The sequence below is a fragment of the Empidonax traillii genome, unplaced genomic scaffold (assembly GCF_003031625.1).
Source record: "Empidonax traillii isolate 1590-97213 ecotype Southwest subspecies unplaced genomic scaffold, ASM303162v1 scaffold451:size1465578, whole genome shotgun sequence".
Classification (NCBI taxonomy): Eukaryota; Metazoa; Chordata; class Aves; order Passeriformes; family Tyrannidae; genus Empidonax; species Empidonax traillii.
The window spans coordinates 26,798-53,123 of record NW_020955644.1 but is presented as its reverse complement, the minus strand read 5'-3'; the positions used below and the strand labels follow the sequence as shown (position 1 = coordinate 53,123).

Below are 26,326 nucleotides of genomic sequence, written 5' to 3'. Positions count from 1 at the left end.
GATTGAGGGCATTTAATAAACCTCCACTGAAATGTGAGCAAAATGCATCCCAGCACATCATCCTGGGACTGCCTCATGTCCTGCCATAACTATGTTTGTCAGGAGTAAAACCCCTTTGGCTTTAGTTTTTATCCTTTTAAACATTTCCAGGTATTAATACAGACATCTCAGCACTCAGAACAGACTCTATTAGCTGGACTTTTATGGTTTATATTATTTATATATATATAAATACACGTTAATGTATGACATCAGCTGTAATTTATCACAGGTAACAGTTCTGTCAGACCCAAGAAAGATTTATGGAACACTCTGGTCAGGTTCCACAGATGTTCTGTAGCTCTTAAACTGAAGCTTAAACACTTTACAGTAGGGTTAGAAAATTGAAATTCACTGCTAGGGAGGATTCCTTTAGACTTAGTACTTGGAAGTTCCATAGGAGGGCGCCAGAAAAAGAAAGTAAAGAGATTTCTTTAATCACTGACAGTTTTATTATCATCTCTTACACTGTCTGCATTTGAACAAGTAGTTTCAGAACCTTCAAAAAAAGCTGAAAGTGGGACATTTTTTAAAAATGCCATAGAATCACTAGGGAGTAGTAAAAATAAATTACAGCATCGCAAAAATGCATTTCACTTTGCCATAGAAGCTTTACTATTCCATCCTATACACAGTATTTTACATGTTTTACAGTAGACATGAAAAATAAACTCACACGACCTAGGCAAGACATTTACCAACCAAAGGCACTGCCAACAGTATTTTGAGCAGAGAAGGGGCAAATACTTCTAAAAACCAGCTCAACTGACCTATCAGACACCCCTTTGTCTCGAAAAAGAACCCAAAAGAAAGAGCCCTCCTCTCGGCAGGAGGTTTTCAGCAGCATCCACAGTGATTGCATAAGAAGCCATGCCTTCTACAAACTGTCAAAGACATGCTGGGGGCCAGGGAGGGAGAGGGGGGACAGTCACCAAAACTGGTAGAAAAACAACAACAACAACAAAAAAAAAGAAATCTGCACAACTTTCAGCCAGAAAGAAAAGGGATTTAAAAATGGTTTTAAATCCAAGCGTGTGGATCTTACTTCTCAGAACCAATGGCATTTCTTTTTTACAGTGTTTTTCCCCTTGATGGAACAGAAGTATTTATATGGTGCTTTCAAGACTCAAAGCACTAGATAAAATGTTATTTAAATTGCTTCACGAGTGAATAGTGAAGTAATAAGTCTTCTTGTAACTGGACAAACAGCCCCAGAGCATGGAAATTGCTGCTCTGTGGCTGCCACCACGTTGTTAAAGGTCATTGGGTGTAGAGTACAGTACAGCTGGAGGCCCTTCCTGCCCTGGGAGCAAAACTCTCTCACTAGTGACCAAAACAGGAGCTGCAGAAAGCGGCTTTAAGAGATGCAGTTACTTTCAGTTTACTCTCATATGGTTTACAAACAAACATACTCTCTAAATCTGGGAAAAAAAAACAAAACAAAATCCCAAGCAGTCACCTTCCAGAAAGAAACAAAACAGTTCCTCGTCCCTCTACAGACGAAAGCAGCCTCATCACACCAGTACTTTGGGTATCTGGGGGGGCAGGAGCGACGAGGCCTCTTGCCAGAAGCCCCTTCCAGGTTCCTCCTTAGCCCAAATGCAAAGTTTTCACACTTCAGGGAAAAAAAAAAAAAGGCACTGAGGTAAATTTTAGACTCCTCCACGTTACCCAATAACCTGTTGCCTCCCCTCTGGCTTGATGCAGGTGGGATCAGAGCAGCCCACGAGCTCTAAGGGACACTTTGTTCACCAGGTCAACGGGAAAGCAAGCCTTTCCCATGCTCCATCCCAATCCAGCAGCACTGACATTCCCTTTTCCCCACGCCGTGTTGTGGTGTCCTGTGTAAACAGAGGGAGGGCTGGCCCTGGCTGTGTGCAACGTGCTTGGTAGGAAGCACAGAATAAACGTGGGGCCCATCCCTGTCCCACTGGAATCCCTGGAGCCTTCCCTGCCCAACAGGACTCTGGTCAGAGGGAGGGCAGGAACTGAGGCTCCAGCTGGAGGAATTCTCTGAGGGATGCTCAGTGTGTGCATCCAGTGGGAGCCCTGAGATAGGGAGAGAGAGCCCTGCTGTCCTCTCCGAGCTCCACGGAGAGAGCAGAACCTGGAACCTCCCTGGGTGAGCACCGACTGAGAGCGGGGAGAGAACAGGACGGGGAGGGGCACAGGGATGGGGTGTCAGGGACAGCAGTGCCAGGAGGGATGGCAGGAGGAAGGACGGGATGGGGAAGTGAGCAGAAAGCATCTGAGGCCAATAGTTCCCTTACTCCTGCTCTTAAGGCTTTCTCGCACGCTCTTGGTGCCACCTCCACACCCCAGCCCTGGTTGGAGCTCCTCTGCCTCGCTGCCAGACCTGTTCACAGCTCAAAATCAGTCTGAACTGTGAAGGGGTTTTGAGCTTTCCTGGGTTACCCTGTTGGAGATGTATTGCTAAACATTCCATACTGAACCACCAGCGTGCGCCTCAACCATCATCCTTCCACTTTTCAAACAGAATTTCCTAAAACACAGGTCCCAATTCCTACAGAGCAGGAAACTCATAAAACACTGGCTTAACTCAGCTAATATCAGGGGTATTTGCTTTAATTCACCTTTGCAAAAGTAGAAGTCAAACAGAATCAAAATGAACGACTTTTCCTGGAATTAATATCACCAAGTTTCAATAATCCTTGCTAACAGCCTGTTTGGGTGTTGCAGCTGCCTGGGTGTCATAACTTGGCACTTCCCTGGCTACCTTAGCCCTGAACAAGTCCGTCCAGCACTGGTTACAGCTGCAACACCCACGTGGATTGGTGCAACAACCTCCAACCCCTTATCTGCTGCTTCCTGTGCTCTCCTTGCAAAACCAGAACTGGGCCACATGGGCTGGAGCACCTCTGAACAGGAACAAGCCAGGCTGAGGGAGGAGCACGAACAGCAAGTGTTGCCCTGCTCAAAACATTTCGCCAGGAGATGTTCCTGTGGGGTTTAACACCGAGGATTTTCCACGGAGCCTCTCCATCGGATGGTGCAGCTGAAAAGCCAACCAGCAGCTGTGTTTGGTTTGTCGACCTGCTTTAAAACAGGCTTCCCGTCCTTGGACTGGCTCTGGTCCTGGGATAAGAGGTTTTCAGAAGAAGAAAATGCAATAGGATCACTTTAGGGGTGCTGGGAGCCAGTCCTTAATGGAAGGATGAAGAGGGAGAGTTGACTAAGGTGTCCTGAGAAGTGTCTTTTCATTTAAAAACAGTATCTATAGCTTAGTCCAGTGCCTGGTGCCTCCTGAAGGTTATCCAGGTTTGCCTCTGGCTTCTTTCAAGGTCTGTTGCAGTCTCTGTTTAAACCTCTCGTACTTCCTGTGCACTTGCTGGATTTTGTCCTTTTCTTCTTTGTCCAGGATCATCAGGAAGTTCTGAAGCTCTGGGATGGAGAAGGCATCCCACTGCAAAACCAGCAGAAACAAAGTGAGCACACACTGTCCACCTTATGGGCTTTGAGGGTTATTTCCCCCCCCTCAATCTGTGAAGTGGAACAATAGGAGACATTTAACCATATCTGATCTCCAGGGAGCTTGACCTCATATTGTGAGAGACAGAGATGGGATAAGGGGCTACAGCACAAAGGACCATCCCGGTCCTGAGCCCCTGAGACTGTAGAAGCAATTAAAAATCATCTTTACTCAGGGGAATTAAAGCTCCCACTGCAGGAGATGCCACAATTCCCCAAGGAACTGAAATACATATGGGAGTACTGGATGTGACATCCACCCACACTTGTTGGTACAAGGGAAGCGAGGTCCCAGTGGTGACTCTGCCCAGAGGAGCCAATTCTCTTGATTTTATTGCAGTTATCAAAACTGTTTGAGCCTCAGTAAATCCCCTGGCACGCACAGGCTGCTCAGCTGTCACCTGTGACAGCACCAGGCCGACAGCAAGGGACGGGCAGGACACAGGCTGGTGGCTCTGATCACTTAATAAATACTGCTGTGTGTCTGCTCAGCACTGCCACAGGAATCCAGCATTCCCATGGCATCCTTCCCAACCCCAGTCCTGCTCCTCTTGTCAGCACAGCATGTCCCAGCCACCCCACAGCACGTGAGGCAGAATCCCACGGGATGCAGCAGCTCCCAGCATTTCCCTTCACTGTGGTGAGGAGCAAGATTGCAACCAAAAACTGATGCGAATTTATTACCTGAGTGTCCCTGGCTTCCACTTAAATTAGTGGATTATTTATGACAGTGTTCAGCTAATCTAATTAGCGAGGATTAACTCTGGGGTGGCACTGCCAGGTTCCGTAAACAGATTACGGGGTGGCCATCAAAACTGGCCCCAGCATTTTCACAGCTCTAGTTTAAACTGCTTTAAAAATCCAGATAACTTAGGAGCAATAAATGGCCAACCCAGCCCCAAATGAGAGGAAACAGCCCTTCTGGCATGGCACCACTTCACCCGTGCTGCGTCTGCCGCACACCTCCCAGCTCTGCCACGTGCTCCGCAGCGTTCATGTGAAAACCAAGGCAAAGAGGCCCCCACATACCTCAACTTCCCCTGTTTCATTTTCCTTCAGCACGAAACTCAGCACATCTGTGTCAGGGCCTGCCAGCAGCCGGAGGTACAGGGGGTACTCGGTGAGAGGGAGCTTCTGGAAGAGCACTGCAAGGGGACAGCAAACATCCACCGTGAGGTCGTGGCTGCCAGGGCATGGGACAGCTCAGGAGGTCAACTGGAGCATGTAGAAGGGGTTCATGCTGCTCAGGATTATGGGGGAAGCAGCTGAGTCTCTAACACAGATCCATAATGATCTTTTTAAGGTGGTTTCAGCTCCTTCTGAAACCGTAATTCCCTGTTAACTTAAGCAGCATCCCCTCCTGGGGAGGTCTGCACATTTATTCACCTGAATTTAGCCTGACACCCCACTGATTCCTGCAAGACTTTGGGTACCTTTCTGCAACACGAAACAGAAGCAGAACCCATCAGCCACAGCAAGGCTGGCCGGCCCGAGGGCCTGAACTCACCTTGCCCGTCCTTCCGCATCTCCTTGAAAAGTGCAAACTTCTGGGGATTATCCACCACCATGAACTTCTTCAGGAGCCCCTGGATCACCTCGCTCACCGTGGTCGTGCTGCTGATGTGGAGCTGCTTGATGGCGTCCAGGGGCAGGTAGAAGGAGGTTCTCTTGTCCGTCATGTCAGCCAGGTTCACCTCCCTGAGGGCATCGTAGATGGACTGGGGCCGGATCCCGGCCGGCACCGTCACGGGCCGGCGCAGCTTCAAGTGCACTTTGATGAACCCTGTGTACGTCCCATCGTCGTTCTAAAGCACAGGAGGGGCAGGTCAGGCTCCAGGGAGTCTTTCCAGTCCTTCCTCACCCCCTCAGACCTTTCTGATCTGCAGGACATCCTCCCACCCCTTCCCCTCTTGGCACTGCTGGGTTTTGGGGGGGTTCTTATTAATCACGCAAAAAGTAACTGCTAATTTTGGGTCAGTCACTGCTGATTTTCTCCTGTTCCTTCCCCCCCAGCCATGACTCAGCCCTTCCCCTGTGTCATCTTCGTTTGCTTCAGACCAGCACTGCTACGAGTCAGTTTTGGAAACCATGACATGGAATTTGTAGTTGCATTTCAGTGAGGATTAGAAGGGGTGGGAAGGGCTGTGCCCTCGCGTTCAGCAGGATCTCCCAGCCGTATCCCTCACGTTTTATTCTGGGCTTAGGGGGTTCTCACATCACCATGGCACAAATCACCACTGGAGATCAGTCTGTCTCACCACAGGTCCCTTACCCCACCCTCAGCTCTGCAAAAATGCAGAAATCAGGAGAGAAGCCAAGCCTGGTTCTGCACAGTCCCTCCGTATTTTCAGATGTCATCAAACACCAGGGAGTTATGTAGCTGCTGTTCTTGGAAGTTCTACAGTTTAACTATTTCAGTCTTTAAGAAGCTCTGTCCCCTCTCTGTCAGGTCCTGTGAAGTTTGTACCTTTGTTACTCCAGGGTGTAAAAGAGGGGATTTCCTTGTTTTCTCACCACAAATCATCGAGGCCTTACTTAAAGGTGGCAACAAGCAAGTTTGCAGTAAAAGCTTCAAAAGACAAATGTTCTTTAGACTTCTGTTTAAGCAAGTCTGGGAGAGGAGAGGGGAGGAAGCAACTCTTTCTAGAAAGATTTTCGTGTTTTAAAATACTCTTTACGTGCTTTGAACTGCAGCGTCACAGCCTGACTCATCCCCCCCAGAACAACGTGGGCTCATCTATTTGTGGCAAGTCATTGCCAGCACAGGCTGGCCAGAGATTACTGTGCCAGCACTGCCAGCCAGAAGGGATGGAGGCAGGGAAGGGGTATCTGCACCAGGGAAAGCCAGGCAGGATGAAGAGCAGCTCAATGGCCACAAGCCCTGGTTGTCCCAGTGACACCTTCCCCCAGGCTGACTCAGTCCACAGCCCAGAGAAACCAGCACCAGCCTCTGTGCATGAGATAAAAGCAGCCCAGCACGTACCAGCTTCATCAACAGGCAGTTGGTGACCTTTGCGTTGTACTTTTCGATCCTCTGTTTGATCTCCTGGACAGTCGGAGGTTCGGGCTTTTCTTCTTCTACTGTTTGTGTTACATTCTGGAATCAGAAGAGATGGGCTTTAGCTGCTCTGTGCGTTGGGTAACACTCCATCTGCTCAGCTCTGCTTTTCCTTGGGAAAGCAGAAGCAGATCCTGAGCTCATACTCGCGGTGATGATGCAGGTAGGGATGGTTCCTGCAGCCAGGAGGGCAAATGTGCAGGATGACAAATCCCTGCCCCCAAATCACCCCTGTACACCAGGAACAGGCAGTGGAGGGCAACACAAAACCCACCAGTTAGTGACACAGAGCACTGAAACACCCCAGTACAAACCAGGGCGAAAAAAAATCCAGCCTTTAAAACTCCCTTCCAAAGCAAAGCCACCTGCACCCGTGAGCGCTTAGTTACTTCTTGCAAAGCAGTTTGGGAAAAAAAAAAAAAAATCACATCCCATTTCCAATATTCACAGCTCTGCCTCCCCAAAACCCAGGGTGCTCATCAAGCAGCTCCCAGCGGGTTCACCCAGGCAGAACCTGAAGTTAAAGCTCTCGCTGCTCTCGTCCAAAGCCGTGGAAATTATAGCTCAGAGCAATAATACCACACAAGCAGCAAGACTGCTGCATGACTAATAAATCAGTCACTGCAAAGCCAGTCAAAGCATCCCCAGCCCGTGTCAGAAACCGTCTGCCCACATGTGAGTTCACAGGGAGGGTGACGGCGGCTGCTGCTCGCCTGGGTTTTGGGGGAATTTCCTCTTGGGAGGCAAAACCAACAGATCTGACACATAGGTGGGCTTCACCTGAAGGCCACCCATGGAAATGTCACTCATGAACAATCACAGAATCGTTAAGGTTTGAAAAGACCTCTAAAATCGAGTCCAGCTGTTGGCACAGCACTGCCATGCTCACCGCTAAACCATGTCCCCAAGTGCCACATCCACAGGCCTCCTGAACACCTCCAGGGATGCTGATTCCACCACCTCCCTGGGCAGCCTGTTCCACTGCCTGACCACCCTTTCAATGAAGAATTTTTGTCCTGATATCCACTCTAAACCTCCCCTGGTTTCCCTCCAGCCAGGAGAGCAGGTCTCCTCTCAAACCCCTCCTGCCTTATCTACTAAATCTGCTGCAAACGAGCCTGTGTGTGTGTCTTGGGCAATGCTCAGTGGGCTGGATCTCCCAGCACAGAGCTCTGCTGCCTTCCCAGAACTCACCACCTTCCCTGGAGACAGCCTGTGAATGCATTTTGCCAGCACTGCCTGGAACTGTGCTCAGCGCTCCCAGATTTTATGTGGGCTCGCTCAGAAGTTGGCATTAGCAGGGAGCAGAAAGCGTGAAGGGATGTGCCATCAAGGCCAGGAAGGCTCAGAATAAAAACTGCAACCTCTGACAATGAAAAGAAAGAGGAAAAAAAGGCAGCTTTGGGAGCAAACTTGTCTCTTCCCAGGCAGCTCCAGAGCACACAAGACAAGGATGCAGCAAGCTGTAAATAAGCCAATATTGCCCAAGGCTACCCATGATATTTCTTTTAGGAGGAGAATCAAGCACAGGACAAACTGAGACCCTAGTTGCAATCTGGTGAGACAGCTGCAGTCCTGGGACTCGAGAGCCCCAAATTCATTCAAGCAAACCCCAAGTGACAGGTCACAATTTCACAATTTCCGCTTGAGACGAACAAATAGCACAAAAGACCTCTGGAAACACCAACCTGGAACAGATTTTCAAAAGTAGCGCTGGGGAAAAGGGAAAAAAAAATAAAAACAAACAAACAAACAGAAAAAACCACCCTTCCCTTTAAGTTAACAGAAGAGGAGCTCTCAGAAACCCTGCACTTCCTCATGTCACCCATTTCACAGTGCTGAGACAGGCACAGCCGTGCTGCCCCCTCACCCCCAGGACTGACCCCCGCCCCAATCACACAGGGAGAGAGCCCAGGGGACCCCCAGGACCATCCCCTCTTACATGCACAGAGTGTTGCAGCTTCCCAGCAGAGCTGAGGGCTAACCCTGTGCACGTTCACCACAGCCATCCATGACACAAACACAACCATCCATCCGTCCATCCACCCAGACAACACGTGGCAAAAGCAAACACAGCGGCTCACAGCCTGTCCCTGTCACTGCCTCTCCCAGCAGGGCCAGTCCCTCCCCTGCTGGGATGTTTCCAGCCCAGGGACACGGCGTGTGCCAGCAGTGAAGAGCCCTGGGAGCAGCTCGTGCGCTGATGCCGCCCGGTTTCCATGGAGGACACACGGAGCACCCAGGAACACGTCAGCCTGGAGCAGTGCTGGGCCCCCACAGCAGGCACAGGGCAGATGGTAACGGCTGTGGGTCCCAAGAACCCTAAAACACTTGCAGCAGGAGGCAGCCTGGCTCAGGGGCACGTCACAGGTCTCACACCGTGTCACCACACAAGCGCATCAGCAAACCACTGCCCAACCTCTGGCCTCCTGCCTTTCCCAGGCACTCAGCGGGGCAGATCAGATGTGCCTGCTGCTCTCATGGCTTGCTCAGCCCCCTGCCAGCTCATTTTCCTCCTGCACCCTCCCACTGAAGGGAAAGGGAGTTTTAAGAATCCCTTTCCACGCACTGAGGCTCTGAGGGCTCAACACTTCAGCGATGCTCAGGCCTGGCTATACCACAAGCCCATCCATCCCAACCCTGCACTCCTCATGGCTGGAGACTCTGCTTTTCTGCCTTACAGACCAAAACCTGCCTGTGAGTGAGACCCAAAGCGGCCCAGCAGCACCAACCCCACAGTGAGAGAGCCCTGGGAAGGGGCCTGGGAGGAGAAGTGCTGCTCCTTCCTCCTGTGTGATTAGATCAGCCACTTCTCCCTCTTCACAAATCCACCCCGACCTCCGGTTGTGCAAAGTTTCTGGTGCAGAATCTGCAATTCTGGCTAAAGGAAGAAAAAACAGAAGCTTTAACCATAAACCGTTGCCACATTTCCTGTTGCACCGGGACAGGAGGAAACGAGCTGTGAACAAAACAACAGCTCGGGCACCTCTGCCTGCACCTGAACCTGCAGCTTCCCTGCGTGGAAAACAGGGAAGAGCAACCCCAGCCATCCCTGGGGATCACCTCATGGCCTCACAACAGGACACCCGTGTGCCAGCCTGCCCAACCCGCACATCCCTCCCGTGCAAGGGGCAGGCAAGGCTGGACCTGCCAGGGGGATCCCACACCTGCTCCATCAAAAACCTGACGCAGAGCATGGCATGGCTGTGGATGCCAGAGGTTAAGCAGGCTGGCAGTGTTTAAACTCAGCGGGTGAGGGGTTTGCCAGCCTGTGTGACACTGCCATAAAGTAACTCCCAGACCTGCAGCGACACAGGCACCTACAGACTGCAGAGCAAAGCCACAGCGACCTGCACAGGACCCTGCCCACGTCCTCCCCCTGCACACAGGCTCCCTTCCATACCCTACATTATCCCTCTGTTGTAAGAGATGACTCGAGCCCCATCTGGCACTTGGGCTAAAGCTCAGTGGGATAAAGGCTGCCCAGCTCCTGGTGCACAAAGCCCATGGCCCGGGGCTTGGGCAGCCACTGTGCCCACGAGTTCCCCCACACCAACCCCCTCCCTGCGACCCACCACTCAGCTAATGAGCCGTGAGCTTGTGACAGGCCATTATGGAAAACCCACAGGCCCTGGTGATTGTGGTGACACGCTCTCAAAAGAATTCCGAGCCAGGAGAGGCAACAGCGAAGCCTCCAAGAGAGATATTTCCATTTACCGGTTTGCAAGGAGAAACACTCCCCACGTCCAGTCAAAGGGCATCCTCCCCACAGCCCAAAGTCAAGCCTCAACCTAAAATCCTTCCTAAAGCAAGCCAAGGCAGCAGCTCTGCACCGTGTTGGGAATAACAACAGCTCTAGGTGGGGCCCAGGAGCTCTCTGATGCCACTTCAGCAGTGTGGGTGGATGGTGCCCTCTCCCATGGCTCCACCACAGCCCCTGTTGGCACAGAGGAGCTGTGGTTACAATTTACAGCTCAAAAGGTGGAAGACCAGCAGTTCGTTGTGTTGGTCTTTGCCATGAGCTTCACCACCAAACCAGACATGGAAAGGCACAGTGGGCAGAAAGTCTGAGTGTGCCCTTCCCTGGGACGCTCCTTGGAGCAAGGGACGCTTCCCTGCAGCCCCAAACCAGCCTCAGGGACACCAGCCCTGCTCCCTCACTCCCAGCCAATTCTCCTCACCAGCTCGTTAGTTAATGAATTTGAAGAGCAGAGCAGTGGAGATGGAGCTGGCCCAACATCACCACATTCTTGGCATTGACCATCTTATCTCGAGGCAGGAGGGGCCAAGTCCTCCCTGGTGTGCTCAGGCACAGCTCCACCACCATTTACATCAGCCATGCTGCGACAACTTTCATTCCCAAAAGCACCTCCTGAGCTCTCCCTTTGGTTTCTGTGTTCAAACAGCAGGAGTATTTCAAAGATCTCTTCTGAAGGGATTATACAACTCAGGGCACCAACCCTCACTTCTCCTGCTTATTATGGAAAGATTTGTCCTAAAATATCAGAAAGCAATGCCTGGAGAGCATGTTTGAGCCACAATTCAGAGAAGCATCACCATCCTGTGCCCGCTATCACACCACAGCACAAAGGACTGGAAATAGAAGTGAATGCTTCAAATTTGAGGCACAAACATGAGAGGCAGCAGCTCAGAACTGTAAATCCAGCTGCAGCAGGGAGTGGTGGCAGCTGGGGGACACTGGGACCAAGGCAGTCACCAGAGCTGGGACATCTCTGCTCTCACAGATCTCTCCATCACTGCTCAACACCCAACGCTTCCCCTTCAACACCCACTCCCACGGTTCACAGCACTATACTGGGAAAGGATCCACTGCTCCAGCACAGACAGGCAGGGGAGAGAATCATACAACAGATTTGGGCCAAAAATCACCCCAAAAACCCTCTAAATACCCCCAACATTTCCCTCCCCTTGAGAAATTCAGACAAGAGGCTGTGGTTTACTTCGGGGTTCAGAGGAAAAGGCAGAAGATAAGAGAGCTGTGCATCTCTAGAGGAGGGGAGAGGGATGGTTGCTGCATTTCTGAGAGGTTAGAGCAAGTGAAGATGGGCTCAGTGTTTTGATTGCCATGGAGATTTCACTTAGAAACCGTTTTTCCTGCCACATCTCTTGCTCAGCAGTGAGAGCTGAGAAGGTCCTCACAAGGAGCTGCATCTCAGGGGGATTCTGGGCTGGGCAGGACCCCAGGGGGGCACAACCACACCAGTGTCTGTGTGCACAGAGACCCTGTCCTGGGTGGTGGATCAGAGGGACCTGCTGATCCTCAGGAGCAGACACTGGGAATTGGTCACAGCCTTGCAGGGCCAAAAAAAAAGCTTCTTCACCCCCCCCTTCCCAAAGAGGTGCCCCAGGGCCATCCCTTCAGGCAGACTGTACCTGCCTCCCCCCTGGGAATCACTCTGTGCTCTCTGGAACAGAGACAAGGGGACGAAGAGAGGACCCCAAAGCAGTCCCTAGGCTCTGGCTCCTCTGCACTGCACCAGGCAGGCAATGAATGCCCACTTTGCCCACCCAACACCTGCTGGTTACCCATGAGCCATCTCATCCAGCCCCTGCTCAGCTCCTGTCCCTCCCGTGTTTTCTATTCCTGGGCAGACACTTGCCCCCTCTCTCTCCCTGTCTGAGCCAGCTCTCCCAGCAGCCACTGATGCAGGACTCCAAGAGCAATTTTGCAGAGTTTTAAGCAATCAGGCTTCAGGCAGAAGCCACTGAAGCCGTTCAGCTGGAGAGGCCTGAAAATGCCAAGTAATGGATCTCCAGGGAGGAGGTCACACGTGAGATCTAAAACGGTTCTCTGCTAATGAAGAGTGATTGCCGTGATGGTTCTGAAAATAAAAAGGAATTACAGCAATCCTGGAAAGAGGCTCTTCAGGTTAATACAGTTATTTCAATCAGAAAAATCAGTTCTGCAATCACAGAGAGCAAATTCCACTCTGCTAAGCGACTGGAGATATGTATGTCTCCTCCTACCCCCCACATTTCCTCCACAGAGATGTTTCCTATGTCTTTCAAGACATTTATCCCTTAGTTATCCACATTTAGCTTCCTCCTGCCCAGTGCAGGGCATGCCCACCGGTTGATGGGTGCTACACTGTGCATTCCTGGGTTCAGGAATCATTCCTGGGCATCTAAAGAGGGGCAAACATCACCATTCCCAAACACACTCATCAGGCTAACTCACTTCTGGGTCTAAGCTGATGTCTTCTGGCCATGGGCAGGAGCAGGGACAATACTTGGGGAAAAACAAAGTTGTTGCCACAAGCAGCTCTCGCCAGTGGTAGAAATGTTCCACATTCAATAATATCACTTAATTAAGGTGCCAAGGTGAAAAGGGGCGGGGGAGGGGGACAGGGAGTGATTCAAACCCCGTATGAGATGTCCACCACCTCCTCCTCCTCCTCCTGCAGGATTTGCACCACCACCAACCCCCAGGATGCCACGAACCCCCCAAAACCTTCTTCCCCCGAGGCCTGACAGTGCTTTCCACCTCCAGCCTGAGACACACGAGGCCCTGTCTCCACACGTTACACAACACCAGTTGGTTTTAAGCAGCACATTTTGTGTGGTTGTGTTGTTTTTTTTTCTTTCCACTCACAGGAACCATTTCCTCCACCTAACACCAAACCCCCGAAAGGCTCCATCTTCTCTGCCACCCACGCCGGTCACATCCAGGCAAGGGAGCTGGGAAAAAAAAGGGGCTGCAGCAGCTCCAAATCCCTCTGTGAGGGAGAGCTCCTGAGCACCAACAGCACAACAGGGCTGGTTTCCAAAGGGTACCCAGAGATCTGCAGTGCCCTGGCTCAAAGAGAGCAGCACCGGCTGCACCAGCACCCCGATCTCTTACATCTCCTACACAGATGAATCATCAAATGACATTTAAAAACCAGTCAGTTAATCATAGTGAAAGGGAGCTGCTGGCCAGCAGTGAATATCCCACCTTAAACCCAAGGGAGTGTTTCCTCAGAAAAATCCAAATTCGCACTAGACTGAAGCTCTGCCCCAGAGCAGCCCCCCCTTCCCAGGGAGAGAAGGGGAGAGCCCTTGGACTGCAGGAGGATGAACCCCAAAGCACCAGCTCAGGATTGCTGCTCTGCAGCTTCAGGTGCAAATGCAGCAGAGCATGAACAGGGGGGGAATTTTAAGTGAAAAAAGCTGCTCCCTGGGCCAGATTTGACCTCTGGGTGCTGCAGGGCTCTCGTTATGGTGTGAAACCCCCACTTCCGCAGCAGCACCTTCTCCTTTTATGCTCAGCTCTGGCTGAGGCCCCGAAGTTTATGACAGGGATTTTTAATTCTACTTAAATAAACGCTTAAAACCCACGAAGCAGCCTTGTCAATGTTACTGAGGCAGAAATCTCACCCTGGGGTGAAACACTGCCCAGCCAAACCCTCTCTTCCTTCCCCAAGGCAGGGGCACATGGCCCCCAGGTGCCCAGAGAAGGACCACGTCCATCACTGGGTTAATAAGTTCACAGATTAATTTAGTCCTGAACTTTCCCATCTCCCCATCCGCAATTTTCAGCAATGCTGCAGGTTTTTTATGAAGCCAAACCACAGGTCCCTGGCTGGGAGCCTGACCCGTGGATGACAGCTGGCAGGGCTGCTACAGGATTTCACCTAACGCTGAAAAAAAAAAATCACATTTAGAGTCGGCTCCTCCAGCGTGAATCCCCCGGGGAAGGGGGAAACCCGGCTTGTAAAGGTTGAGATGGCTGAGGAAAACCTGCAGCACCGCAGACCCCCCTGCACAGGAGAGGGGAGAGCCCTCCGGCAGCTCTGCCCTGACTCCAGCACAGGCTCATTTTGGCAGCACCCGCAGCCAAACGTGCGGGAACACCGAAATCCCCCTCCCCCGGTGTCTCCCCCCTTCCCAGCACATCCCTCCTCACTAGTTCCGAGCTGTTACCTTGGCAGGGACCTTGCTCTGCGCGCTGCGGAAAAAAGAGGTTTTTGCCGTGAAAAAGCAATCCTCGAGGTCTTCATCCAAACTGCAGTACCCGCTGCTCATGCTGCTTGCCGATGGTCATGGAAGCCCGGCAGAGGCAAGAGGCTGAGGGCGCACGGGGGTCGCCGGGGGGCTCGGGGGGCCGGCGACCATCGGGGGTCCCCGCTGCGAGCCCGCGCTCACATCCTCGGCTCGCCGGCGCTTTATCTGCAGCAGCAGCTCCTTCTGCTCATCCTCCGGAGCCAGCCGAGCTATTCCTCTTTAACAAGCAGCCGTGCCGGGTAACCCTTCCCTTCCCTCTCCTCCTCCTCCTCCTCCACCCGCCTTCCTGCGCAGCGGCGCTGGGGCAGCATGGAATAGGGCAGAGCTGCAGGTTGGCTCCCGGAGCCCCTCTCCGCTCGCTGCCCCGCGGGCTGGTCCCCGAGGGTGCCCGCGCAGCATCGCCTCGCCCTCGCCTCCCCTTCCTGCCCTCGCCTCGCTCGGTGCAGCCCCGGCCACTTCCTCTTGCAAGAAATTTCTCACCCAGCTCGCAGCCGAGGTGCTGGGCACTGCCCGGCCCCCCCTTGGGAACCCCCCTGGCACCACCTCGGTGACCCAAAACACATCGCCGGGGCGGGCTGGATGCTGCTCCGGCTCTGTCAGCTGCCGGGGCATCACCTCCCTTTGGGAATCAAGGCCAGGTTGGATTAAAAGGTGGTGGGGAAGAGTGGGAGGCTGGTGAGGATGCACCAGAGACCCCTGGCCATCACACTGCGGGAGGTACTGGGTGCCTCTCTGCTCTGCAGATAATTTTAGAGCAGCAGGAACAGTTTCAGCAGCACTGGCACCCAGATGAGGCAGCTTCAACTGTAGACCAGGAAAAAGCCTTTCAACCCCTGGGTCCTGTTTGCAAGAAGCTCCAGACTGATGAAAATGCCGTGTTGGCCTTGGAAAGAGGCTCAGAAGAACAGCATCATCCCTGCTCTCCTTTCCCCTCTCCCCGCCCTGCAGGGACCCAGCTCAGCACTGCCTGCTCCATCCCCTCCAGAGCTGCCACCATCCCATCAATACCCTGTGATTTACCCAGCAGCTTCTAAAGCAGCTGTGACCTTCCTGCTTGGTGAAGATCACCGGTGTTTCTGAAGGGGAAGAGCTCTGCTCCCCACAGGCTTTTCCTCCTCCCTTGGAAGGGGCTCCTGTGAGGGGCTGTGCATCCATGGGGAGCACATCCCAGCACAGGCTCTCCTCACCCACCTGAAAACACACATTTGTGAGCAAGGAGAGGGGACTGAAGAAAAGCCTGACATGCTGTGTTGTAAAAGACTCTGCTTAGGCAATGCAGTAATAATGTACGTGCTGAGAATTCTTCATCACGCTTCAGAAATGGAGGAGGGGACAAGGCCTGAGGGTACAGAAAGGTTTGGTTTGGAAAGGGACCTTCAAGTTCATCTCATTCCACCCTCTGCCATGGGCAGGGACACCTTCCACTAGACCAGGCTGCTCTGAGCCCTGGCCTTGAACACTTCCAGGGATAGGGAATCCACAACTTTCCCGGGCAACCTGTGCCAGGGCCTCACCACCCTCCCAGGGAAGAATTTCTTCCCAGTGCCTCAGCTAAACTTGCTCCTCCAACTGGTCCAAAAGGACTCCAAGGCCTTCACAGCCACCACCCAGCACAAAAACCTCTTCCCCTCTCGATAGGTTGCAGATGGTGCTCCAAACCCTTCCATCTGTATCTGCTGGTTGAAGGACTTAAATTACTCCAAGCCTTCGACAGCCCCACTGCCAGCAGCATCCCAGGAATACAAACTGAGATGTGCATGGCAAAAGACTGGAGGGAGGAGGCAACATCTGCATCTCAAAAAGAGGAAGGCAAGAATCCAAGTGGCTTATTTGCAAAGCAACTGGTAACAGTGTGGAATAAATAAGCCATGCTCTCAGCAGCAGAGTCCTCCTGCAGCAGCACAACCCCCTCTGCTCCACAGGGATATATTTAGAGGAGAAAGAGGCTTAAATTGAGCATGTGCAACACAAGCAGAAAGTGAGTGTGGGGTTGATGATCAGCACTGGTGTCTCCTGTGAAGCCCCAGCCCCAGGAGTTTCACAGTGGAACCAGGGTGCAGCCCCATGCTAAGCTGGGTGCTCTCCCTCTGCATTGCTCCATGGGGTTCTCCAAGAAACCCTCACTTTTCCATTGCAGTCCACCTGCGTGGGAGATCAGCTCCATTAAAGAAACTTCAAACAAGCCAAATAAACCCAAGTAATTTTGACCTGTTGGTCCAGCAGCAGCTCAATCGTTCCCTGCACCTCAGCCCCCCAAAAACCCACCCACCGGTGACCTGAACCAGTTCTCAGGTGGGAAGTTCATGACCAGCTCTGCCAAATCCAGGGACCAAACTCCTGGTGCTGCCAACACCAGCTGAGGTTTTTGCCAGCTGAGTCTGGATGTCAGCTGGGCAGGCTGATCCGGGACCCAAATGTAACACACTCTTAAGTACTTTACTGGATCAAAGCCCAAATTATTAATGCCTGGTATTACAAGGTAACAGCATTAAATATGTGATATTAAAGTAGTTATTTCTCTGATGCTTCCAGCTTGCTTAATTTTGATAATACTATTTAATGACTTCCAACTATGCCAGCTATTAATTTTTCCTGTGTTTTCAGTGTGCAATCCTCTTCCCCTCCTGCCAGCATATTCAGGCATCCTGTTAGTCTCCTACTGGAACATTGACACTGCTTTCCCTCCATCCTCCTCCTTTCCAGCAGCAAAACCTGCCTGGCCAACAGAAACACTCCAGGAACGTGTCTCTGTGCTCAGCTTTATGGGCTCAGATCGAGTAAACATGATTTTCCCCTGATTATCCATTATGCATAGAGGAGAACGAAGCTGTATTGCAGTGATTTACCCTCATTAACCCTCAAACCAGCCCCCACACATCTCCATCTTCCCCCAGCACAGGCAACAAGGCTCCATCCAGCACTTTGCTGCTTCGAGGTATGATCCTTGACCAGGGCCTTGGGACTGGGTTTATGGATTTCTGTTTGCTGCTGGAATTGGAGAGACAATTTTGTTTCCTGGGCACAAAATGCCTCCCCCCCCACTCCCTGGGATCCCAGCAGAGCCGTGTCAGAGTGATGGATTGCCACTGAGCACGGGCTCTGTGTTTGTTATTAGGCCCATCAATAACCCCAGCTGGTGTTATCGCCCTGAAGATGAAACAAGCCTTCCTCATTTTCCTGAGAGCCAGGCTTTTCTCGTGCTGCTGGGGGAAGCCCAGCAACACCCAACACAAATCTGGCTTCACTCCCCTATACAGACACCTCCAGCCTCGGTGGGGAACCCACTCTGAGCCCCTCTGTAACACGTAAATTAGAAGATAAATCCCATCGCACTTCGGATCCCTCCTGACCAGTTTATTCTGAGTAGCACCTGCCCAGCCACACGTCAGCCAGACCAAGCTCAGCAGACCTTGCACAGCAAAGGGTGGATGGCAACCAAACCCCTCACACACAAGAGAAACCCCCGTGTTGCCTTTGGAAAAGTGCACGTTTCCATCCCCAGCATGTCGAGACCCTCCACAAAGAGGGATATAAACACAGGGTTACAGTGAAGGTGAAAACACAGAACCACAGAACCATTAAGGTTGCAAAAGACTTCCAAGATCATCCAGTCCAACCTTCAGCCAAGTACCCCCACGCCCAGTAAACCACATCGTGAAGTGCCACATCTACTCGTTCCTTGAACGCTTCCAGGGAAGGAGACTCCACCACTTCCCCGGGGCAGCTGTTCCAAACACTTCAAAAAAGAACACACAGAGACTGAAAAGGTTCCGTTTCCAAGTCAAATCCACTCCAGGCAGGGTTCTAAGCGGTGCCTTAAGCTTCCAGCATTAAGTATCTTGCGTCTCACGTGGCGTGATGGGAGTCTCTGCTCCCTGCAGCCTGTTCCGCCCACGCTGGCTCCCAGGACACTGCGGCACAGACACCGCGGGACCCGGGGGGGGATTAAAGCCAACAGCTAAGCCTTCCGGAGTAACCCCGGGATTACTGCACTTCCCTAACACAGATTGGAGAGTCTCCATCCCCCGGGACTACTGAAACTCTTAAAGCAAGGCCACGAGCCAGAACTCCTGGTGAAAAACGCACCTTTGCCCCGCTGGTTTTCAAGCGCTTTGCACCCGGGGCTGGGACAAAATTTAATGCCAGTCGGTGCTCCCTTGCAGGCACAGGGGTATGAACCATGTGATGAGGGGGCTGATGACCCCTCAGGGCACTGGGACACGGCCAGGCTGCAGAATAGGGGGACCCAACATTCCTGCTGCTCTCCTGTCCACTCCAGGCAGAACGGGAGCATCTTAAACACAACAAAGCTCCCCACACACCTTTGCAGGGAGGGAGATGCCCACACGCCCAACCTCCAGTCCACCAGATCATACCCACCCCGGCAGGGCACGTGGGCAGGGACACCTTCCACTAGCCCAGGTTGCTCCTCCTGGAAAACCCTTTGGCAATGAGACATCAGGTCCCTGGGAGGAGATGCCACCGGTCACCACGAGGCTGTGCCCCCCACCCCAGAGCCCCCTCCCCGTCATACCTGGCTGCAGGGTGGCAGCAGGGTGCTCTCAGGGGACAGCTGGCTCTGGCACGGTCCCGGCCGGCGGCAATCCAGCTGGATGAGGCTGCGGCACTCCTGGTGACACGTGTATCTGCAGTCTGCAGGGAGACAAGGAGAAGGTCAGGCACCCAGGCCTGCTGGTCACTGTTGAGGGGTGGTGGGGGAACCCTGGGAAGGGACTGGATTCCAGCTGGAGGGCACGCAGGTGCTCGTGGGCACCAGCACAACCCATTCAGAGTCCCCACTTTTGGGGGGGTTCTGGACCAAAAGCCTGACCACTGCACAGGTTCCCCACCAGGAGGGAAGAAACATCTTTGTATGAGACGAAAATCAAAGTATTTAAGGTCACTAAATGTCATAGAATCATAGAATGGTTTGGGTTGGAAGGGACCTTAAAGAACATCTCATTGCACCCCCTGCCATGGGCAAGGGGCACCTTCCACTAGCCCAGGTTGCTCCAAGCCCCTTCCAACCTGAACTCAGACACTTCCAGGGCTGGGGCAGCCACAGCTTCTCTGGGCAACCTGTGCCAGGGCCTAAACACGAACACTGCAAGGGCCAGTTACAGTGACCAAGGCGTGGATCTACCTCCAGGCTGCCAGAAATCCACCCCTGGAGAGGGCAGGGACACATCCCAAAGCAGGGGACATGACCTCCTGTCCCAGGTGCAGTAATGCATTTGCACAGTGTTTTTTTGGCTGCTGACCCAATGTCAGACATTAACTAGTTCAAGGAAGGAATTGCACAGACACTGCTGAGCCCAAGTTTAACCCCTTCAGGCACAGGGTCCTGCTTGCCCACAGCTCCAGAGGGGCAGCATTTGGCACAGACAGACAGCTCCCTCCACCAGTTATCCCACACTCCTGGCCATCACTCCCCCAGCCCTTTCCCTCGAAGCCTCAGCTCCCCCAAACCCACCTGACTGCAGCAAATAACCTCCTTCCACTTTAACGGCCCATCTGAGCCTTTTAATTTTTAACTGCCACTCAAACAGCATTAAATTTACTTTTACACTACCCAAAATTCCAGAGAGGTCACCAACCAGAAAAATATCAATAAAAAAAAAAAAATCCCAAAACCAGAGCCAGAGGGTTCACTCCACAGAGGGATGTGAGTGCCTGTCCCTGCACCTGCCCTGTGACCCCACTCTGAACCACCAAGCTTCAATTTTAAATACCCTTCCTTTTTGCTTTTCTTTCTTTTCATTTTTTTTTTCTTTTAGCATTTGGGTCATTGGTTTTGAATATCTGGGCCTTGCAGGAAAGCGAAGGAATATCCCATGTTTGCTGTGGAAACAGTGATTTCTGCACAGCTCTGGTGAATACTCTAATGCCCCAGAATGAATGAGAGGAGCTGAAGCACTGCTGGGAGCTGGTGCCTGAGGGGGGAAACATCAATCTCCAGGGAAAAGAGGGAAATCATTTATCATTTAACATTCATCTGGCGTGAGCTGTCTATCATTCTCCTATTCCAAGTCAGTTGTCTCCAGTGAGCCTGGGGGGAAAAGCAGGGAGACTTGCCTTTTTTTTTCTTTTTTTTTTTTTTTTTTTTTAATTAGAGATAAGCTGCAGTTACACAGTAATTTAATGCATGACCTTTTGAGCAACTGGAACAGCCTTTTAATAGGGGACATTTGCCAAGTCTTTGCTGGAGGTGCCAATAGGAGAACGCTCCAGCTGCGGGTTCACCTGAGCATCTGGCACCAGAACGTCCCTTCTGCCTGTGTGGCCCCAGATTTTCACATTTTAGGGAGCTGCCTCCTGGTCTTTCAGACCTCCTGGAGTGGGAAGAGCCTTCCCAGCAAAGGGGTAAAGGCAATGAGAGGTGTGACACACGTAACCTGGACCGCAGAAATGCCAGTTCCCAGGCCCAGCTCAGGATCGGGCCCATTGTGGCCAGGCATTTCTGCAAGGGATTAAAGTGTGACACCTCCTTAGTCACCATCACCTATTAACAGACCTAATCACCCCGTATCCGGCAGGGAACACTAATTTTAGAAACCCAGCACAGCTTTAGGAAGCAGCCACGTGACAGGTTTGCCAAGAAGAGCAGGATGCCTCCACTTACACTTGGAGATAATTTCCATTCCAGTCAAACAAAGGAACACTTGGAAATGTAGTGGTTTTTTTAAAAAAAAATATTAGTCTGATCATGATACTGGGAAAAACTTGGGTGGCTGAAGGGAATTTCCCTTTCTCCACAGATTAAAGTCTCTCAGGGGGATTAAGCTGGATGGAGTAAACCAGCCCAATACAGATGCTCATCTCAATGCCTAAACAAAGGGCTACAGTCATAGAAGGGTTTGAGTTGGAAGGGACCTTGAAGATCATCCAGTTCCACTCCCTGCCACAGGCAGGGACACCTTCCACCAGCCCAGGTTGCTCCAAGCCCCTTCCAACCTGGCCTTGGACACTTCCAGGGATGGGGCAGCCACAGCTTCTCTGGGCAACCTGTGCCAGGGCCTCCCCAGCCTCACAGGGAACAATTTCTCTAGTCATCCTGCCCAGCCCCATCCTCCCAACCCCACCTCCAGGACTCCACAGACCCTCTGGGGCACCTTTCAATTTGACCCATCCCATGTGGAAACTGAAACAAAAAGAGAAAGGAGGCTCTGCTGGAAGGGGGAAACGTGGCAGAAGGGAGATTTCTTCCATTCAGACTCTGGAACCCTTCAGGGGCTCACACACACATCACACACACCTTCCAGTGCAGGCTACACCCGAGGTGGGATTTTGCTGGGTGCCTCTGCCCACACCCCACGTCACTGGGGTGACCTCAGTGACGGCAGCAGGATGTGGCCCTGTGACACCAGAGAGTGGGCAGGCGGCTCCTCCTGCTCTGGGGGGACTTGTGGCACCCCCACAACCATCAGCAGCCACACAGCAGGTGCGGGGCAGGGGCTCAATTCTGCTGCAAAGCACGTTCTGACACCCCCACGGCGCTGACCCAGTCGGGTTTAGGTCCAAACCAGATGGTTTGGGTTCATTTGTTTGCAAACACAGGCAAAGCCCAAGGGTGTGTTTCTGTTTGTCCAGAGCAGCCAAGGCCCCCTGGGTGACAGCCACCCCTCTGTGAGATCCCTGCACCACTGCAGCATCTGCAGCACAAACCCAGCTGCTGGCAGATGCTCTTGAGCCTTTTTTTTTTTACTAAAAGGCCAATTTTCCTTTGGAGTAGCAAGTGGGGCAGTGCTGATGCTCTGTGCTCCTGCCAGGGCAGGGCTGAAAAAGGAGCCAGAGCAGAGGCTGAAGCCTCCTGGTGTCAGGGATGTGGTGGCAGGAGATCACACCAACCCTGTGCCAGCCCGAGTACCTGCAGCGCCACGGGAGACCCTGAGAGCACCCCAAAGAGCAACAGAAAACCTGCACCCAGCCAATTCCACCCCAAACCCACACCACCACCTACCTCTGAGCAGCAAGACCTCCCTGCTCTGCCTCCTGGGCGGCCGCAGCCCCTCGGACCAAGGCTTGGACTTGGGGAAGTGCCTGAAGAGCTTGCGAATCCTTTTTGTTACGAGCCCAAAGCAAGCGGCTGCTCCTGCTTTCCCGCCTGTCATCCTCGGGAGAGGGGACCCAGAGCTCTCCAGGCACACAGAGAGCGCTCTGCTCCCACGAGAGGCCCTTTCTCCCACGGAGATAAACCCCTGACATTGCCCATTCACAACCTGCTGCCATTCGAGGGGGGGTTATTTATTTATTTATTTTTTCTGAGCAATGAGGCAACGCCGGCGGCTCTCGGAGCTTTGTGCATCTCCGGGCTCGTCCTGTAAGCCACGGAAAACTTTCTATTTCTGGGGCTTTTTGCTTGATAAGATAAAATAACCCAACGGAAGAGATTAGAGAGAGAAAGCGCAGGACCCGGCCGAGCGCTGGGAGGTTTCTTCCCGGCATCCTCTCTTCGCTTTGCTGCTTTTCCCTGCAGTCTTTTTTAAACTTTAGAGGGGGGGGGCAAAAAAAAAAAAAAGTCCCCAGTGTTTAAACAGAGGTTAAATTAAAGAACTGCACTGAGATGAACTACATTCATAGAGCTGAACTGTATTTATGAGGTTGATTTAAACTCTGCACACAGCGAGAGTTTCTAGATTCTTTCAGAGCACCGAGAAAAATCCCAGCATTATAAAAAAGTGGGAGTGTGACCTTTTACACAGGCAGACAGTGCTAGGACAAGGGGAGTGGTTTTAAACTAAAAGAGGGGAGATGTAGATTAGATATTAGGAAGGAATTCTTCCCTGTGAGGGTGGGGAGGCCCTGGCACAGGTTGCCCAGAGAAGCTGTGGCTGCCCCAGCCCTGGAAGTGTCCAAGGCCAAGTTGGACGGGGCTTGGAGCAACCTGGGCTGGTGGAAGGTGTCCCTGCCCATGGCAGGGGGTGGAACTGGATGGTCTTTAAGGTCCTTTCCAAGCCAAAGCATTCTGTGATGTATCAGTTACAACAATATCGGGTGTCAAGCGATGGGGTGGGACATAAACATCAGTTTAACAACACACTTGAAATCTGCTCCTTTGTACCCACTACACCATGACCGTCCCCTCTCTGCTCAGGACTCCTCTCAGGAGCAGACCAGTTTCCAGTTTCCAGCTCCCTGCACACAACACACTCTTGCTTTTACACAGGGACTAACAAAGATGGAATTTAACTAATCCCAGAAATCACACCAAGCATAAGCAGTGACTTATCACAGGGGGCTTTCTTATTCACCCAGACAGCATCTCTGCTACACGTATCCCTCCTTCCACATGGAGACCAGTGAGCCCAGCTACACACACTGGGCCAGGGATGAAGAAAAGAGACAACCCAAAAACTAACCTGCATGGCAAGAGCTGGAGCCTCGGCCTCTGCATCTCTCCATAAATCCTTCCTAGGGCACTGGACTGGACTGCAGCATGAAACATGACCCTAAAAGACCTGAGCTACCCCAGGATCCTGCCACACCGCTCTGGGCAGGTCACCATCCCATCCCACACCTCCATCTCCTCCCAGGGAAGCGAACGCCCTGCCTGGGGGAGCCGCAGCGGGGCGGGAGCCACCCCAGCACCCCACCCCAAACTCACCCAACCCCAGCAGCACCCGCCTGGCAAACGCCATCCCCACCTGCCCGAGTTGCCTGGCAGCAGGACAAGCCTCAGGAATCTGTCTGGATCAGCTAAATGGAACAGAAATGCAAAGTACTGTGGGTCCTGTACTGTTGGCAATTATTATTTACAGTGGCAAGACCAGAGGCACGGCTGCGTGTGGGAGGACGTGGTGGAGGAAGAGACATGAAAAACCACTGTGTCCTTCAGAGTTCCAGTGGTGTGAGCAGAACCTCATCCCAGCCAGGCTGGGCTCGTTAAAGAACTTGTTATCTTAAGCAAACACATACTTGGGAACAAATAACATTGGAACAGTAGCTTGCTCTACAAATTAGAAGGAGAAATGGAGTTTTACCAACTCCCTCCTTGAGGAAATAGAGACTGATTCAGCCCAGAACCTGAACACAGAAGGAGCTGCTCAGGGAGACTGAGGGTGGCTTCAGACCAGAGGCATAAACCCAGCTGGACGCTGAGGTGCTTCACTGAACCAGATTGTGTCGCAAGACCTACAGATCAAAAGCTGCTTCAGGTGCAACTGCATTTGCCACTGAGAACATCAGCTGCTGGACATGCTCCAAGGTTTCCCTCCAGGCAGTGCCTCACAGCCAGCCTTCCCACAGGGAAGCACGGAGACCTGCAGTGAATTTCTTGCAAAGAAGCACTTGGAGCCAATAATGTCCTGTTTTGGTAACACCCTGGTCATCAGAGACACCGAGAGCAAGGGAAGCACTTGAGCCACCTCCCAAACCTGACCCGTCACTGCCCACCAGTGCCCACCCTTCCCATCAGGAAGCTGCTGCAGTGCCAAGCCCAGCCTGGTTTCTCTGCTGCCCCAAAGCCCAATAAAACACACAGAGGGCTTTGAAGCTGCCTTAGTCACCACGACACACAACTGCACCCGCCCCACCAGAACAAACCAAAAACCCCCCTGGCAAAGATGCACCTCTGCAACCTGCCCATCCAGCCCCCTTCTCCCAGCTGCTCCTCTGCCAGGAAAAGCTGCTGGCAGCGGGACAGACACATTTGCACTCCGACACTGAGATTATTTACTTTAATAGTGACTCAGGCTTTGAAAGGTGCCAGCAGCACAAAGCCACCTACATCAGACAGGAGATATTCAAGGCACAGCATAAAATGGCACAGCTACTGCTCCTGCCCAAGTGCATTCCCTCCACGACTGGGAACAAGGATTTTTAAGGAATGCCAGCAGGGTGGCTCGGGGCAGTCACTCCCAAACTCCCAGCTCCCCATCCCTTCACGTTGATGCCAATAAATAAATAAATGAATAAATGCCGCTTTCCCATTTTACTAAATACAACCAGATCTGATAGAAATAAAAAATAGGCCAGAACTGTACAAACAAAACCCCGAGTATCCTCAGGCTGCAAGTCAAAAGCAAACAAGCAGCAACTCTGCATCACAAGAAAAAGAAATATTCACCAAGGGAGGAGAGCACACCCCGTCTGCAGCTCTCGGGCATTTTTAATGGGAATCACTATTGGGATGACAGGGAATGCAGATGATGTTTAAGAGTGTCCCTCTCCCCCATCCTAGTTGTTTAGGGAGTCTTTTTTTGAGGCAGAACTGCTCCCACAGTCTGAATAATTCTCTGAAATGAAAAGGGAAATAGAGCTATTTAAGATCTGTTTCAATATAACTATGGAAAACATCCTGCCAGAGGAGGAGAAGTCCCTCAAAACAACTATTTATAGTGTTTTGCAACACCACAAAATTCTGTGAATTTGTATTTTAGGTCAGGGTTTCAAAGCACAGAGCCCAGTATCTCAATTTCCTTCATCAACTGGTAAATGAACCTACCAGGGGTAAGACCCCGCTAGACCTGCTGTTTACAAACAGAGAGGGGCTGGTGGGAGACAGGGATGCAAAAGTGCAATTTGAAGTTAAATTGGCCACTTCTGTTAAGGATAACAAAAAGTCCTTCTATAAATACATTAATAACAGAAGGAGGGGCAAAGAAAACCTCCATTCTTTGATGGACTTGGAGGGAAACATAGTTAATAGAGATGAGGAGAAGGCTGAGGTACTTAACACCTACTTTGCCTCAGTTTTTACCAGTAAGACAGGTGGCCCTCAAGGCAATTGGCCTCTGG

The 26,326-nt window shown here is 52.0% G+C and overlaps 1 protein-coding gene across 5 annotated transcripts in view; it reads right to left on the bottom strand.

Moving 5' to 3' along the window:
* Positions 1-848: 848 nt before the first annotated feature.
* Positions 849-26,326, bottom strand: part of RASSF5 (Ras association domain family member 5) — a 28,629-nt gene continuing 3,151 nt past the window's right edge. The window contains exons 1-7 of one of the 5 annotated variants that reach the window (XM_027895144.1): positions 23,950-24,141; positions 20,064-20,187; positions 19,125-19,243; positions 6,512-6,625; positions 5,036-5,333; positions 4,558-4,673; positions 849-3,463 (exon numbers count right to left, since the gene is read on the bottom strand). In XM_027895144.1, coding sequence (XP_027750945.1) covers positions 3,311-3,463; positions 4,558-4,673; positions 5,036-5,333; positions 6,512-6,625; positions 19,125-19,243; positions 20,064-20,187; positions 23,950-23,955 — 930 coding nt within the window. In that variant the 5' untranslated portion in view covers positions 23,956-24,141 and the 3' untranslated portion in view covers positions 849-3,310. Of the gene's footprint in view, positions 3,464-4,557; positions 4,674-5,035; positions 5,334-6,511; positions 6,626-14,509; positions 14,840-19,124; positions 19,244-20,063; positions 20,188-22,550; positions 23,392-23,949; positions 24,142-26,326 lie in introns of those variants that run through there. The other 4 variants (XM_027895145.1, XM_027895143.1, XM_027895146.1 and 1 more) reach the window with 4 other exon arrangements.